The 15,157-nt window shown below is 60.8% G+C and overlaps 3 protein-coding genes across 10 annotated transcripts in view; 2 read left to right on the top strand and 1 right to left on the bottom strand.

Annotated features, from left to right (window-relative positions):
* Positions 1 to 114: 114 nt before the first annotated feature.
* Positions 115 to 3,004, bottom strand: GPX4 (glutathione peroxidase 4). 5 transcript variants are annotated; one of them, XM_017967547.4, is made up of 7 exons: positions 2,871 to 3,004; positions 1,315 to 1,409; positions 1,085 to 1,229; positions 814 to 965; positions 619 to 643; positions 437 to 496; positions 115 to 360 (listed from the first exon to the last, which is right to left on the bottom strand). In XM_017967547.4, the coding sequence occupies exons 1-7, from the start codon at positions 2,952 to 2,954 to the stop codon at positions 328 to 330; spliced, it is 594 nt and encodes a 197-aa protein (XP_017823036.1). In that variant the 5' UTR covers positions 2,955 to 3,004; the 3' UTR covers positions 115 to 327. The 5 variants fall into 5 exon arrangements, with proteins under 5 accessions (XP_017823036.1, XP_054105462.1, XP_008985133.3 ...); XM_054249487.2 differs by having other exon boundaries at positions 1,321 to 1,409; XM_008986885.5 differs by lacking the exon at positions 2,871 to 3,004 and adding an exon at positions 1,682 to 1,957.
* LOC144580922 (uncharacterized) lies at positions 2,684 to 9,367 on the top strand. The gene is made up of 4 exons (XM_078361621.1): positions 2,684 to 3,228; positions 7,227 to 7,304; positions 8,806 to 8,970; positions 9,117 to 9,367. Exons 1-4 carry the CDS (start codon positions 3,003 to 3,005, stop codon positions 9,365 to 9,367), a joined length of 720 nt encoding a protein of 239 aa, XP_078217747.1. The 5' UTR covers positions 2,684 to 3,002.
* Positions 9,368 to 9,432: 65 nt separating this feature from the next.
* POLR2E (RNA polymerase II, I and III subunit E) overlaps positions 9,433 to 15,157 on the top strand; it is a 9,593-nt gene continuing 3,868 nt past the window's right edge. For 2 of the 4 annotated variants that reach the window (XR_013531210.1, XM_078361316.1), the window contains exons 1-4: positions 9,433 to 9,514; positions 11,402 to 11,576; positions 13,393 to 13,508; positions 14,318 to 14,398. Coding sequence is in view for 2 of the 4 variants with exons in the window: in XM_078361316.1 (XP_078217442.1) it covers positions 9,458 to 9,514; positions 11,402 to 11,576; positions 13,393 to 13,508; positions 14,318 to 14,398 (429 nt within the window). In the remaining 2 variants the exon portion in view is untranslated. The remainder of the gene's footprint in view (positions 9,515 to 11,401; positions 11,577 to 13,392; positions 13,509 to 14,317; positions 14,399 to 15,157) is intronic. The other 2 variants (XR_001908776.4, XM_008986886.4) reach the window with 1 other exon arrangement.

The following is a 15,157-nucleotide window of genomic DNA, read 5'->3' as shown; positions in this document are numbered from 1 at the left end:
GCAGGGATTAAGGGGGGAGGCCGTGTCCACTGCACCCCAGCCTGGCAGCTGACACCAACTGGCCCTGACCTGGAGGGCCCCCAGGCCCCCACAAATCCCCAGGCAGAAAGATCCAACAGGCCAATCTCTCTCGTTTATTCCCACAAGGCAGCCAGGGGTGGGGGCGCCAAGCCGGGCCCAGCGGACCACGGGACCTTCTCCGGCGGGGTGCACGCGGGGTTTTCAGGCCTGCCCCACCATCAGCTGGTTTGCAGGCAGGCCGTCATGGGTGCTGGTGGAAGGCTCCGAGGGCGAGGGCAGGGGCTTGGACAGGGCCACACACTTGGGCTAGAAATAGCAGGGCAGGTCCTTCTCTATCACCTGTAGGGGAGGGACTGGGTCAGGGCAGCCGCCTCACAGGCCCCGGCCCCGGGCAGTCTCCCTAGAGAGGACCTACCTGGGGTTCCTCCATGGGTCCGTACCGCTTCACCACACAGCCATTCTTGTCGACGAGGAACTGCCGAGAAACCGTGTCGGAACTCAGCCCGGGGCTGACGCTGCCCTTTCCCACCCACTGCCCATTTGGGTCAAGGCTGTGGCCAGGGGCAGCTGGTCCCCAACCCCCCATAGCCCCCTCACCTTGGTGAAGTTCCACTTGATGGCACTGGAAAGGAAGCACATGGGCATAAGCGTCCCCAGCAGCCCCCACGGACGCCCCCAGCCAACCTGTCCCCAGGGGCCACACAGTGTGAACGTCCCAGCAGCCCCTAAGCCATTCTGCCCCCGGGAGGTGTGAGCGTCCCAGCAGCCACGCCGTCCCCAGAGATCACGCACTTCCCCAGGGTGCCCTTTCCCTTGGGCTGGATCTTCATCCACTTCCACAGCGGGTGGGCGTCATCCCCGTTCACGCAGATTTTGCTGAACATGTCGAATTTGACGTTATAGCCAGCGGCGAACTCTTTGATCTCTTCGTTACTCCCTGGCTCCTGTGGCAGGGGAGGAGCGCGAGTGGGTCGGGGGCCCGGTACCCCCTCAGCCCAGGCTCCCGCTCCCACCCACCGGGCCTCTGCGGAGCCAGGGCCTGGGGACGCAGGCAGCCGCCCACCTGCTTCCCGAACTGGTTGCAGGGGAAGGCCAGGATCCGCAAACCGCACTCGGCGTATCGGGCGTGCAGGTCGACAAGCTGAGTGTAGTTCACCTGGGTTTTGCCTCACTGGGAGGCCACGTTGGTGACGATGCACACGAAACCCCTGCGAGAGTCGGCGGGGCTCAGTACTGAGAGCACGGCCCCCTCCCAGGCCCCCGCCCTGCGCCCCGCCCCAGGCGAGCGCCCACCGGTACTTGTCCAGGTTAACCGTGTGCCCGTCGATGTCCTTGGCGGAAAACTCGTGCATGGAGCGCGCTGAGCGCCAGTCGTCCTGGGACGCGCACTGCAAAACAAGGGGGCTTAACCAGGAGCGCGGGCGGGAAACCGAGGCCACGGCCCGCGCACCAGCCCAGGGTCCCGGGGCAGGAACAGATCCGGAGCGGGTCATGGCGGGAAACCCGGGCCCTGGGGCACTCAACACCTCAAAGCTCCTCCTCCCTAAGTGGACACGCCCCCTAGTGCCTACGATCCCGTTTTACCGGAGAACCCGAGGCCGGGAGAGGGTTCCAACCCCAGAAAGTGCCACAGCAGCAGGTGTGGGGGCCCCGCGCGCACCGGGTCCTGGGACTCGAGACTCTCGCTCATGTCCGGCCCCAAGCGGTGGGGACAGGGCTCCTTCCGCCGGCGGCGCACCTTCCTGCGCCTGCACGCTGGGGCCTTCCGCCGCCGGGGGGCCCGCGGCCGCCGCCTACCCCGGCTCCGGTACCGCTTCCGGCTGCGCTCTGGGGAGCCTGCGCCCGCGCAGCCCATCCCTGCCCGTCTGCCGCCCCGCCTGGCCCCCGAGCGCCGAGCCCGGGAACAGAGGCCCGGAGGCCGTAGTCTGGACCGCGCGACTGTGACGCCACCGCGCTGGGTCAGGGCGCGGGGGCGGGGCGGCGCCCAGGGGCGCGTGATCCCAGGTTTCCAGCCCTCCGCGCCCGCAGCCGCCACGGCGCAGCAGCCTCCCTCCGACCGGAGACGCCCGCCAAGGGTCCCCAACGGCTCAGCTCCGCTCAGCGGTCCCGAACCCCGGACCCCGCCCGCCGCCCCTCCAGCCTGAACCCCGCCCCCCGCCCCTCCAGCCTGAACCCCGCCCCCACCCCCCAGCCGTCCCGGACCCCGGACCCCGCCCCCCGCCCCTCCAGCCTGAATCCCGCCCCCACCCCCCAGTGATCCCGGACCCCGAACCCCGGACCCCGCCTTCCGCCCCTCCAGCCTAAACCCCGCCCCTCCAGCCTGGACCCCGCCCCCACACCCCTGCGACCCCGGACCCCGGACCCCGCCCCCCGCCCCGCCAGCCTGAATCCCGCCCCCACCCCCCAGCGATCCCGGACCCCGAACCCCGGACCCCGCCTTCCGCCCCTCCAGCCTAAACCCCGCCCCTCCAGCCTGGACCCCGCCCCCACACCCCCGCGACCCCGGACCCCGCCCCCCGCCCCGCCAGCCTGGACCCCGACCCCGGCCACGGTCCCTCGCGCTAGGAACAGCCCCGTCCCCATCCCCTTTCCCGACCTCCGCCCGCGCGCTCGGGACCGCCCCTTCCCCTTCCCCGACCTCGGCCCGCGCGCAAGTAACGGCCTGGACGGCCTTGGAGAGCGTAGCAGTGCGGTCACCCGCGTCGGCGCCCGGCCGGGGATGGGGAGAGGGAACTACCAGGACGAAGGTCACGGGGGCCCGAGGGTTCCCCGCGCCGGCGACCGGAGGCGGGGGTCGTGCTCCCGGCCGAACACTCCCCGGGCCGGCGACAACCGCGGCCACCGCTTACCATGGTGCCGGCCAGGCCTGGCGCGGCCAGAGCCCCACACAGCAGCGCCGGCTTCAGCAAGCGGCACAGGCGACCGAGGCTCATCGCGGCGGGACTGGGAGCCAGCGGCTCCTCCCCTCGCCCAGCCGACCAATGGCCGCGCGCCGGCACCACGCGCTTCCCCGCCCGCGGCCACGCCCTCCAGAGCTCTCATTGGTCAGCCGCGTCGGGTTTGAGCGCTCGCGCCGACACTACCCAATGGGAGGCCGGGATGGGAGGAAGGCGGGGAATGGGGCGGGACCGGACGTACGGGCTGACTGTTGTCGGCGACTGCGCATGCTCGCTTGCGACCCGGAGGCGGTGTCCATGCAGGGGGCACGTGAGTAGGCGGCAGACGTTTACCCGGCTGGTTGACCGCAGCGCGGCGGGAGGCCAGACATGTTGAGAATACTACTGAGAACTCGTCGAGGGGTTTCTCTAACTCTCAGAAAAAGTCTCCCCAGCACTTTTAGGAGAGTGCTTTTTTTTTTTTTTTTTTTGAGACGGAGTTTCGCTCTTGTCACCCAGGCTGGAGTGCAATGGCGCGATCTCGGCTCACCGCAACCTCCGCCTCCTGGGTTCAGGCAATTCTCCTGCCTCAGCCTCCTGAGTAGCTGGGATTACAGGCACGCGCCACCGTGCCCAGCTAATTTTTGTATTTTTAGTAGAGACGGGGTTTCACCATGTTGACCAGGATGGTCTCGATCTCTCGACCTCGTGATCCACCCGCATCTGCCTCCCAAAGTGCTGGGATGACAGGCTTGAGCCACCGCGCCCGGCCCTTTTTTGAGCCACCTGCACTCCGGCTGGAGTGCAGAGGAGAGATCTTGGCTCACTGTAACCTCCGCCTCCTGGGTTCAAGCGATTCTCCTGCCTCAGCCTCCTGAGTACCTGGGATTACAGGCGCACTGCACCACACCTGGCTAATACCGCACCTGTATTTTTAGTAGAGATGGGGTTTCACCATCTTGGCCAGGCTGGTCTCAAACTGCTGACCTCAAGTGATCCTCCTACCTCGGCCTCCCAGAGTGCTGGGATTACAGGCTTGAGCCACCGCACCCGGCCTAGGTGTTTGGGAATTTTATGTAGCCCTCAAGGTCTTAACCTTTACTGACCCAGGCCGGGTGCGGTGGCTCACGCCTGTCATTCCAGCACTTTGGGAGGCCGAGGCAGGTGGATCACGACGTCAAGAGATCGAGACCATCCCGGTCAACATGGTGAAACCCCGTCTCTACTAAAAACACAAACAATTAGCTGGGCACGGTGGCGCGTGCCTGTAATCCCAGCTACTCGGGAGACTGAGGCAGGAGAATTGCCTGAACCCAGGAGGCGGAGGCTGCGGTGAGCCGAGATGGTGCCATTGCACTGCAGCCTGGGTAACAAGAGCGAAACTCCGTCTCAAAAAAAAAAAAAAAAAACTTTACCGACCCTACCCTGAATATTTCTGCAGAGACAGACTCAGGGCTGTGTTCATTTGGTGGGGGTGGGGGGGCTATGAGCTGGCTCCCGCCACTGCCCCCGACCCGGGCCTGCCAGGTGTCTGCAGGGCAGAGGTGTCGTAGGTGGAGTTTGGTGGCGGAGGTAGTGACGCAAGGATCCCTGGGCAGGGCTGCCAGAATGCGGGTCTTGCATAAGTCTTTTCACACGGCTTTGCCCCCTCCCAGCCCCCAGAGGCCGCGTTCTCAGAGTCAACACCCATTGTCTCACTTCTCAGGAAACCTCCCCATTTCCTCCCCCGCTGGCAGTGCCGGGTGACCCGGACCACACTGGCGACTCTGTTCTTGGCCTTCAGAAGGCTCAGTTGTTATGCGATTTTGCCAGAATTGTTTTCCCTAAGTTTCTCGCAAACGTGTGCTGAAACAGGTACTGATTTCACGGCTGCCAGAAAAACAGCTCAGCACCCACAGCTCCGCGGAGACACTTGACCCCCTTGCTGACTTCCTGCCGGCTGTGATAAGGGCAGGAGGGGAGAAACGCTGTGGCTGCTGCCTCCGGCCAGAGAACCCGACTCCAGGCTCTGGGAGGGGTTTGTGCCTCGGGCTTCACAGCTTTTCCCAGGGTGACCCCATTGCACAGATGGGGAAATTGGGTGGTGGGGACCTCTCAAGGCTCCAGGAGGCTTCCCGGTGAGGGTGGAAGTTCCTGGCTGTCCCTGCGGGGAGCTGTGTTGCCAGAGGTCTTTGTGGAGCAGCCACTGGCTCCAGGAAAGTCTGGGCAGGGGCCGTCCTGTGGGGTTCCTCCATGTTGGTCAGGCTGGTCTCGAACTCCCAACCTGAGGTGATTTGCCCGCCTCTGCCTCCCAAAGTGCTGGGATTACAGGCACGAGCCACCGCACCTGGCCTCATTTTCCCTGTTCGTGGCTGAGAAATATTCCAGTGTGTGGAGTGATGACATGGTGCTTGTTTATTCAAGCGTGGATGGACATCTGAGCTCTTTTCACCTTTTGAGTTTATACAGATGCTTGTGTGGGTGAATGTTTTCATTTCTCTTGGGCCTATGACTGGAAGTGGAATTGCTGAATCATGTGGTGACTCGTGTGTAACAGTTTGAAGATCCACGAGACTGTTTTTCTTCTTTTTTTTTTCCGAGATGGAGTCTTGCTCTGTGGCCAGAGCTGGAGTGCAATGGCGCGATCTCGGCTCACCGCGATCTCCGCCTCCTGGGTTCAGGCAATTCTCCTGCCTCAGCCTCCCGAGTAGCTGGGATTACAGGCACGCGCCACCGTGCCCAGCTAATTTTTTGTATTTTTAGTAGAGACCGGGTTTCACTGTCTTGCCCGGGCTGGTCTCGATCTCCTGACCTCAGGTGATCTGCCCACCTCGGCCTCCAAAAGTGCTGTGATTACAGGCGTAGGCCATCGCGCCCAGCCAACCAGACTGTTTTCTAGAGCAGCCCCGTCCTCCTGCATTCTCACCCGCCCCGCGTGTGGATCACAGGTGACTTCTGGGCCTCTGGCTTGGGCCCAGCCTGTCTTAATCCAGCCCTGCCCCCGGATTTGCAGGTCGCTGCTGGATCTTGACTCCAGCAAACCCAGACGCCCTTTCTTGTGCTGTAAAATCCACTCGTGAGCCCTGTCCATCTTCTGAGCCCCCGAGTGCCTGCGCCACCTCTCCAATTCCTCTCCTCCCCGAAATCTGCCCTGCCAGGCACTGCTGGCCCCTTCCCTGAGTCACAAGCCGTTTCTCCCGGGCTAATCCTCACTCAATCCCCAGGTGGACTTGGCGGCTTGGTGGCATCACACAGCTACTCCTCCCTCTGCCCCTAGACACCTCCTCACGGGGTTTCCAGGACACCTGGCAACCTCCTGCCCTTTATCCTATTTACAGAGCACTTGTGCAGTGCCCGTGCCAGGCGCTGCTCTGTGTACATTGCAATTGTTAGACAATTACCCTGTGAAGTGGGTGCCATTCTTGTCCCTGAGTCACAAGGCAGGGGAGAGGGCGGCACAGAGAGGTTAAGTGAGGTGCCTGAGATCACACAGCCAGGTCTACAGCACAGGGCTGCCCCAGTGTCAGTGCTGAATCTTCCTCCCCTCCTGCTGCTCCCTCCTCCCCTTCCCCTGACCTCTGAACCTCAGTGGGGCTGGACTCACTCCCCGGACTCTGCTCTGCTCCCAGGACCTGGTTCAGGCTCCCGGCCCTAATCTCCACCATGTGTCTACGTTGGCTGCACGTCCATCTACCCCGGCACCTTGCCATGAACTCCAGAACCCGTCCCCACCTCCCCGCCCCCTTCCCCCGGCTCACAGGGACGGCTTTGTTCCCTCTTCTCCCTCTTTCTCTCGCCCTATGGCAAGAAAGCCCTCCCCTGGCTTAAACCCTGCAATCCTGTGAGCTCTGCGCTCACAACACGCGGAACTGACTCCTCGCTTGCGCTCCCCTGCGCGGAGCCGCTCCCACCTCTGGCCAGTTTGCCTCCCCAGGCCCTCCCTGGTCTCTCCCTTCTGCCCTGGCTCCAGCAGTCATTTCTAACACGGAGGCTCCAAACATTTCAGGGGACCGGACCCACTGTGCCCTCCAACCTCTTCCACTGCCCTGTCCCCACAGGCCACGCTCCAGGAGAGATGCAGCCTCACGGCCTCCACCCTGGCTGTGCCGTCCCGTCCCCACCGGCCACACTGCACGGCCTCCACCCTGGCTGTGCCGTCCCCGTCCCCACCGGCCACACTGCACGGCCTCCACCCTGGCTGTGCCGCCCGGTCCCCACAGGCCACGCTGCAGGCGAGGTGCAGCCTCACGCCTCCACCCTGGCAGTGCCATCCACCTGAGACTCCTGTCTCCAGGCATCCCCACGCCTCTTCTGTCTCCTCCTCCGGGTTTTGTTTTCTGTTTGTTTCAGGACGGGCGTGTTGCTCTGTCGCCCAAGCTGGAGTGCGGTGGCACAATCACAGCTCACTGCAGCCTCGACCTCCTTGGGGTAAGCCACCTTAGATCTTCCCACCACAGCGTCCTGAGTAACTGGGACTACAGGTGCGCCCCACCACGCCCAGTTAATTCTTAAATTTTTTTGTGGAAATGGGGTCTTCCAGCTGGGTGTGGTGGCTTACACCTGTAATGCCCACACTTTGGAAGTCTGAGGAGGGTGGATCACAAAGTCAGGAGTTCAAGACTAGCCAGGCCAACATGGTGAAACCCCGTCTCTACTAAAAATACAAAAAATTAGCTGGGCATGGTGCTGCGTGCCTGTAATCCCAGGTACTCGGGAGGCTGAGGCAGGAGAATTGCCTGAACCCAGGAGGCGGAGGTTGCGGTGAGCCGACATCGCGCCATTGCACTCCAGCCTGGGTAACAAGAGCGAAACTCTGTCTCAAAAAATAAAAATAAAAAAACAAAATAGCTGTGAATGTGGCCAATGAAGCACAGCACCACATAGAGACAAGTAAGCCCCTGGGTGTCTGTGGGCCTCCCTGACAGCCTCTAGTCCTACCGCAAGAGCTTGGAAGCGCAGAGTTTTCTCCTCACTCCTCCTGAGTAGCTGGGATTACAGGCACGCGCCACCACGCCCAGCTAATTTTTTGTATTTTTAGTAGAGACGGGGTTTCACCATGTTGACCGGGATGGTCTCGATCTCTTGACCTCGTGATCCACCCGCCTCGGCCTCCCAAAGTGCTGGGATTACAGGCTTCAGCCACCTCGCCCGGCCTAGTCCCATACTTCTTGACCTGAGACTTATCAGTAAGATCAAAGATCACATGATTATATGTCTGTGATTACATATGAATTATATGTATGTGATTATTTTACGGTTATATATAGGAATAACTACGTTACAATATCTCTAATTCTTTTCTAATTCTGTGTTTATATGAGAACATGCTGAGGCTTCAGACCCTTGCCTCAGTGCTTGCAGGGTTCCCCCCTACAGCTGACAACTTAAAACTTTTCTAAACAGGTAAAAGCAATGGAGAGCTGGGACATGCCTGTGAGCACGTCCAGCACAGATATCTTGGTTAAAGTACAAGGACACAGGATGTACTAATTGCCTAGAAGTATGGCATATCTAACACCTGCATAGGACAGGGCTTAACAGTTATTAACACACTTATGATTTATTCTTTTTTTTTTTTGAGACGGAGTTCCGCTCTTGTTACCCAGGCTGGAGTGCAATGGCGCGATCTCGGCTCACCGCAACCTCCGTCCCGTGGGTTCAGGCAATTCTCCTGCCTCAGCCTCCCGAGTAGCTGGGATTACAGGCACGCACCACCATGCCCAGCTAATTTTTTTGTATTTTTAGTAGAGACGGGGTTTCACCATGTTGGCCAGGACGGTCTCGATCCCTTGACCTCGTGATCCACCCTCCTCGGCCTCCCAGAGTGCTGGGATGACAGGCGTGAGCCACCGCGGCCGGCCTGATTTATTCTTTAACAGGAAAGGAAACTGTAAAAAGGAACCTTTCTACTTCCCACTGTTGGAAATAGATGGTCGGTGCCACAGAGAAAAATCAGCACTGAGACAAAGGCTCTTTGAGCAACGCAGTTTTGACTTCGTGGACTGCAGGAGGGCTCCTCTAGAGAGATGCCCAGCTCTACCCGAGCCTCCCAGTTATCCGTCTAAACGAGGGACACTTCACTGCCATCGCACAGGTAGGGAAACTGAAGCTCACTGGCACTAAAGGGGACATGGGCTGGATACAACAAAGAGAACCCTGTAGACTTTGGTGTACAAATATTTACAGTTCTCACTAGGCTGACCGCCCCTAGGAGCTGAGCTGCCCCTTGGCCCCATCTAGGCCTCAGTTTCCCCACCCACGCTCCGGCCCCGCTCCGTGGGATTCTAAACCGCTGCCCCAACGTGGGAGTTGAACGGAAACTACAACTCCCGAGAGGCCGAGCGGCCAAAGACACGGGAGAACTGCGGAGCGAGAGTCTCGTGCAGCCAACTGTCGCGCTCGTAAGGCTCGGGTTGCCCTTGGCGCTGCCGGTCCCAGATGTTGCTGCAGTCAGGCCTTCGCGGAAGGCAGCCCAGCTCCGGGCGGGGTAAAGCGAAGGGGACCTGACTGGCGTTCGGCGCAGGCGCAGTCCGCGCGAGACGTCACTAGCGCATGCGTAGGGGGTGCGAGTGGCGACCGCCATGGACGACGAGGAGGAGACGTACCGGCTCTGGAAAATCCGCAAGACCATCATGCAGGTCAGCCGCGCGCCGGGCAGCTGTTTAGAACCGTGGGGTGGGGCCGGGGGCGCAAGAGGTGGGTGCAGGGGCACGAGGTGGGGTCGAGCTCGGCCTCTTGGCGTAGTCCCGTCGGAGCAGCAGCGATGAAGGGGCGGGCGGTGACGGGAGGCCTCGAGGCCGCCGGGGTTCTCAGGCGCTGGGCCCGACCTGAGCCGGCAGCGGGGAGGGGGATTTCGGGACGTTTGGGTGCGGGAGCTTAGGGGTGGTCGGGCGGCTCGGGCCTGGTGCGGCGCGCGTGGCGGCAGGAGGAGGAGGAAGGGGCGCCCCCAGACCCTGCCCCGCTCTGTGGTTCCGCGGCGCCTTTTGTCCCCGCGTCCCGGACCCCCGGGGGTCTCCGCATCCGAGGTTGGCGGAGTTGGTGGTTGGGCAGCAGCGACCGAGCTGGGGCGGGAGATGGGGACGTGGAGCCCGGAAGCCGTGCCTCGGGGCCTGGGGCAGACGGAGGCCGCGGGGCTGAGTCGGGTTTGGAAGCCGCGCGGTTCGGAGTCCGGCTCCAGCCTTTGGGGCCGTTCCAGAGCTTTCGCTTTGTCGTCCTTCCCCACCCATTGCCCTTGTCCTCAGCGAAGCCCACGCAGCCGGATTCTCCCTCCTCCGGGCCTCGCTGGGAGCCTGTAGTTCAGTTTCCGTCCTTGTCTTTTTTTTTTTTTTTTTGAGACGGTGTTTTGCTCTCGTATCCAGGCCGGAGTGCAGGGGCGCGCTGTCGGCTCACTGCAGCCTCCGCGTCCCGGGTTCAAGCGATTCTCCTGCCTCAGCGTCCCGAGTAGCTGGGATTGCAGGCACCTGTCACCACCCCCGGCTGAATTTTTTTGTATTTTGAATAGAGGCGGGGTTTCACCATGTTGGCCAGGCTGGTCTGCAACTCCCGACGTCAGATGATCTGACCGCCTGGCCCCCCAAAGTGCTGGGATTACAGGCCTGAGCCACAGCACCCGGCCCCCTGTCTTTTTTTCTTTTTCTCTTTTTTTTTTTTTAAGACGGAGTTTCGCTCTTGTCACCCAGGCTGGAGTGCAATGGCGCGATCTCGGCTCACCGCAACCTCCGCCTCCTGGGTTCAAGCAATTCTCCTGCCTCAGCCTCCCGAGTAGCTGGGATTACAGGCGCGCGCCACCATGCCCAGCTAATTTTTTGTATTTTTAGTAGAGACGGGATTTCACCATGTTGACCAGGATGGTCTCGATCTCTTGACCTCGTGATCCACCCGCCTCGGCCTCCCAAAGTGCTGGGATTATAGGCGTGAGCCACCGCCTCCGGCCCTTTTTTTTACCCCCCCTAAAAAAAAGACAAGGGTTTTTCTCTGCCTTCCAGGCTGCAGTGCAGTGCTGCAGTCATAGCCGGCTGCATCCTCAAATTCCTGGCCTTAAGCAGTCTTCCTGCCTCAGCCTCCCTAGCACTCAGATCACAGTTCTGAGCCTTCGAGCCCGGCTTCCCTCCCTGTCTTTAGGGTCTCTCTGAAAAGTGGTTTGGAGGGCTGGGTGTGGTTGCCAGGTTTGTGCCCTGCCAGGTTCCTGTGAGGCTGGGCCCTGCAAGCCTCTCAGGATCATACTGGTCCCATCCTGTGGTGTGGCTGTGGGGGTAGGGTGGCTGTCCCAAGGCTGAATGAGTGTTCAGCCTTCTGTCCTCTGCAGCAGCTGCAGGTCTGACTTCTGGGTCATGAGATCTGGCCCCCTTCCTCCATCTGCCCTGAGGTCAGCTGGCTCGCTCTTTTTTTTTTTTTTAAATAAAGGGGTTTCACCATGCTGGTCTTGAACTCCCGACCTCAGGTCATCCGCCCGCCTTGGTCTCCAAAGTGCTTGGATTACAGGCGGGAGCCACCACACCCAGCCACCTGGCTCTTTCTTTCTGCAGCTGTGCCATGACCGTGGCTACTTAGTGACCCAGGACGAGCTTGACCAGACACTGGAGGAGTTCAAAGCCCAGTTTGGGGACAAGCCGAGCGAGGGGCGGCCGCGGCGCACAGACCTCACCGTGCTGGTGGCACACAACGATGACCCCACCGACCAGATGTTTGTGTTCTTTCCAGGTGAGCAGCACCAGCTGAGGAGCCAGCTGCCAGCATCCGCCTCCTGCCCAGCTCCTGTCCCTCTGCCCAGTCTGGGGGAAAGGCTCCCCTCCCCTTCCTTGTTTGGGGTGATGCTGTTGACGTCTGATCTCTCTCATGCAGCATCTTTCTAGTTTCCCTCTTATCAGTCCCCTTCTCTCTTCCCTGACCATTTCCTCCAACCAGGATTGTCACGTGGGCCTCTCCACTTACCCCAGCCCCCCATGACCTTGTGTCCCTCAGCTCCCCCATCCTGGCCACTGGGTGCCCTTCCAGCTTCTTGGCCTGGCCTAGGAGGCCCTATCCAGGTCAGAGCAGCCTCCTTGTGAGCTGCGGCCCTGGCCGCCCTAACCCGCCCCAGCCCATTCCCCGCCCTGTCAGCGTCTGCTCTTTGTCCCTCAAGATTGTGCGGGGGACTCTTTTCCCGGGTCCCCTGGGACACTTGGTGTCAGCACTTTCTCTGTGGAGTCTCCCCCACCTGTCTGCCTCCCCATTGTGGCTCTAAAGCCCTCCGAGGTTGGGGGACTGAGAAAGCCTTATGTGCATAGCCCAGCACCTAGAATCAGTGTGGAGGATGGAGCCTGTCTGCTTAGTGGACCTGGTGAGGCTCTTTTTTTTTTTTTTTTTTTTTTCTTTTTTTTTTGAGATGGCGTTTCGCTCTTGTTACTCAGGCTGGAGCGCAATGGCGCGATCTTGGCTCACCGCAACCTCCGCCTCCTGGGTTCAGGCAGTTCTCCTGCCTCAGCCTCCCGAGTAGCTGGGACTACAGGCACCTGTCACCACATCCGGCTAATTTTGTATTTTTAATAGAGACAGGGTTTCTCTGTGTTGGTCAGGCCGGTCTTGAACTCCCAACTTAAGGTGATCCACATTCCTTGGCCTCCCAAAGTGCTGGGATTACAGGTGTGAGCCAGTGCACCCTGTTTTTTTTTTTTTTTTTTTCATTTTTGTTTTGAGATGGAGTTTTGCTGTCACCCAGGCTGGAGTGTGTGTGTGGTGGAGCAATCTCAGCTCACTGCAACCTCTGCCTCCAGGGTTAAAGTGATTCTCCCACTTCAGTCTGTTACGCTAGCATTGCAGTCGTACCCCACCTCGGCTGGCTAGGTTTTTTTGTATTAATAGAGACCGGGTTTCACCATGTTGGTTAGGGTAGTCTTGGACTTCTGGCCCCAATTGATCCACCTGCCTTGGCCTCCCAAAGGGCTGGGATTACCGTAGTGAGTCACTGTGCCCGGCCTCCAGTGACGCTTCTTAAAGTGTCCTGGGGTGTGACATGTGCTTGTTGGAGAGGTTGGTACCGAGTCACCTGCCTCCCCAGAAGTTCCCAGGGTGGGAGCTGCTCAGTGTCAAGGGTCTCTGCCTCACTCCCTGGTCACTGGGTGACTGAGGGGTGTCAGGCCCCTGTCCTCGTCTCTTGGTGAATGGGAGGTATCAACCCTCTCTTCCCCAGTCCTAGGATTCTGCAACTCAGGCCACGTTTTGCAAATGTGGAAACTGAGGCCCAAGTGGGAGAAGCACCTGTGCTGAGCGGAGCTAGGACTCAGGTGCTCTGCGCTGAGTGGGGCTGGGACCCGGGCGCTCTGCGCTGAGTGGGGCTGGGACCCGGGCGCTCTGCGCTGAGTGGGGCTGGGACCCGGGCGCTCTGCGCTGAGTGGGGCTGGGACCCGGGCGCTCTGTGCTGAGTGGGACTGGAACACAGGCATTCTGTACTGAGGGTGCTGGAACCGGGTGCTCTGGGGTCCAGGTGGGCAAGGGCCAAGAGGGCCCAGGGTGGTACAGGCCGGCATACTGTCCACAGAGGAGCCCAAGGTGGGCATCAAGACCATCAAGGTGTACTGCCAGCGCATGCAGGAGGAGAACATCACCCGCGCCCTCATCGTGGTGCAGCAGGGCATGACGCCCTCTGCCAAGCAGGTGAGCGCCCCACCCCCAGCCCCCACCAGCCTCTCACCCTCCCCAGCCTCCCCTGGGTGGTGCCAGCAGGCGGCCCACATGCCTTGGGCCACGCCAGCCAGGGTGCCCTGGAGGATGTGGCCGGATGTTTGGCAAGCCCCGACTGTCTCCCACCCTGTCCATGGGCCACAGTGCTGAACCCCATCCCCATCCCAGGCAGCTGCCATCCTCCCCTGGCTCTCAGGAGGGCATCAGAGCAGAGGGCACCTTGCCTCTCTCTCCAGCTCTGTGGGCTCCAGCCCTTGGCCTGGTGCACCCTTCAGGACCCAGAGACTCTTTCTTGAGCTGATGTCCAGCGGGATGTGCTGAGGAGGCCTGTCGTGTCCCCCATCTGTCTGTTGGACACTCCTGAACCTCCATGTCCCCCGTCTGTCTGTCAGGCACCGTGAGCCAGGCAGCCGTGTTGCGACAGGCAGTCAGTGGAGCAGCTTGGTCTCTGGCCCACTGGGTTTTGGGTTCACAAAGCCACACAAAGCAGCGCCTCTGTATTGGGAAGAGGTCGCTGTGCCCACTTGAGGGCTGCCCGTGGAAGTGTCTGACGGGTGGAAACACAGCCTCATTACTGCTTGTGACAGGAGGCCCTTGGGATGAGCAGAGAGGCTGGGGAGGGGTGGGTTTTTGAAGGCCCCTGGGCTGGCGGTGGGGGTTCTGATTTACGACATGGGGTGTGTTGTTGGCACGCGAGTAAGCCGCCTGTAGCCTGAGGCAGGAAATGGAGCTGGGGTTGTCAGGGCCCCTCCTGGCTGTGTCTGAGTCTCTCTCTCTCCCAGTCTCTGGTTGACATGGCTCCCAAGTACATCCTGGAGCAGTTTCTACAGCAGGAGTTGCTCATCAACATCACAGAGCATGAGGTGGGTGCCCTGCCCCGGAGCCCCGCCTGTGGGGTCCCAGAGATGCAGGATTGGCAGGTGGCCAGGAAGATGTGGGATACGGGGCTCGGGCTGGCACTCCTGCTAGCACATGGAAGGCAGGGTCCTCACAGGGTGGCCCTGGGCCCGCAGCAGCTGAACCCGAGAACTTCCTAGAAATGCAGGATCCCGCTGGGATCGGTGACTCAGGCCTGTAATCCCAGCACTTGGGGAGGCCAAGGTGGGTGGATGACAAGGTCAGGAGTTCAAGACCAGCCTGGCCAAGATGGTGAAATCTTGTTTCTACTAAAATACAAAAAAATAGCTGGGCGTGGTGGCACATGCCTGTAATCTTAGCTCCTCTCAAAGCTGAGAGGAGGAGGTTGCAGTGAGCTGAGATCTCGCCACTGCACTCCAGCCTGGGTGACAGAGCAAAGCTCTGTCTCAGAAGGAAAAAAGATGCAGGGTCCCAGGCCCGTCCCAGCCTATGGAACAGGGACTGTGGTGCGTGTGGAGGGACCCTAGTGCCACTGACCCAGCAGGAGTCTGGGTCGAGTCCCAGGAGCTGGACAGCAGCAGCCCGTGCTGAGGGCCTCCCAGCTGACCCTGACCCACGCCAGAGGTGTTGCCATGTCAGCTGCCACACTTTGCACTCAGCCCAGAGTGGGGCTTAGCCAGGTCTGACTTTGGCCGCGTTCCTTTAAAGGAGGTGACGGTGTCCCAGCCCATCTACTTCAGAAGCTCCAGGAGCTGTGCCCCTGC

Source organism: Callithrix jacchus, chromosome 22 (genome assembly GCF_049354715.1).
Source record: "Callithrix jacchus isolate 240 chromosome 22, calJac240_pri, whole genome shotgun sequence".
In the NCBI taxonomy this organism is placed as follows: Eukaryota; Metazoa; Chordata; class Mammalia; order Primates; family Cebidae; genus Callithrix; species Callithrix jacchus.
The sequence above is the reverse complement of the archived record's forward strand: the minus strand, read 5'-3'. Positions and strand labels throughout refer to the sequence as shown.

Excerpts from the sequence above, each read along its gene's own strand:
- LOC144580922 (XM_078361621.1), top strand. The coding sequence starts at position 3,003 with ATGGCCGCGCGCCGGCACCACGCGCTTCCCCGCCCGCGGCCACGCCCT. Across the intron at positions 3,229-7,226 it reads GGTGTCCATGCAGGGGGCAC|GACGGGCGTGTTGCTCTGTC; the intron begins GTGAGTAGGCGG and ends TGTTTGTTTCAG. Across the intron at positions 7,305-8,805 it reads GCAGCCTCGACCTCCTTGGG|ATGGTCGGTGCCACAGAGAA; the intron begins GTAAGCCACCTT and ends TGTTGGAAATAG.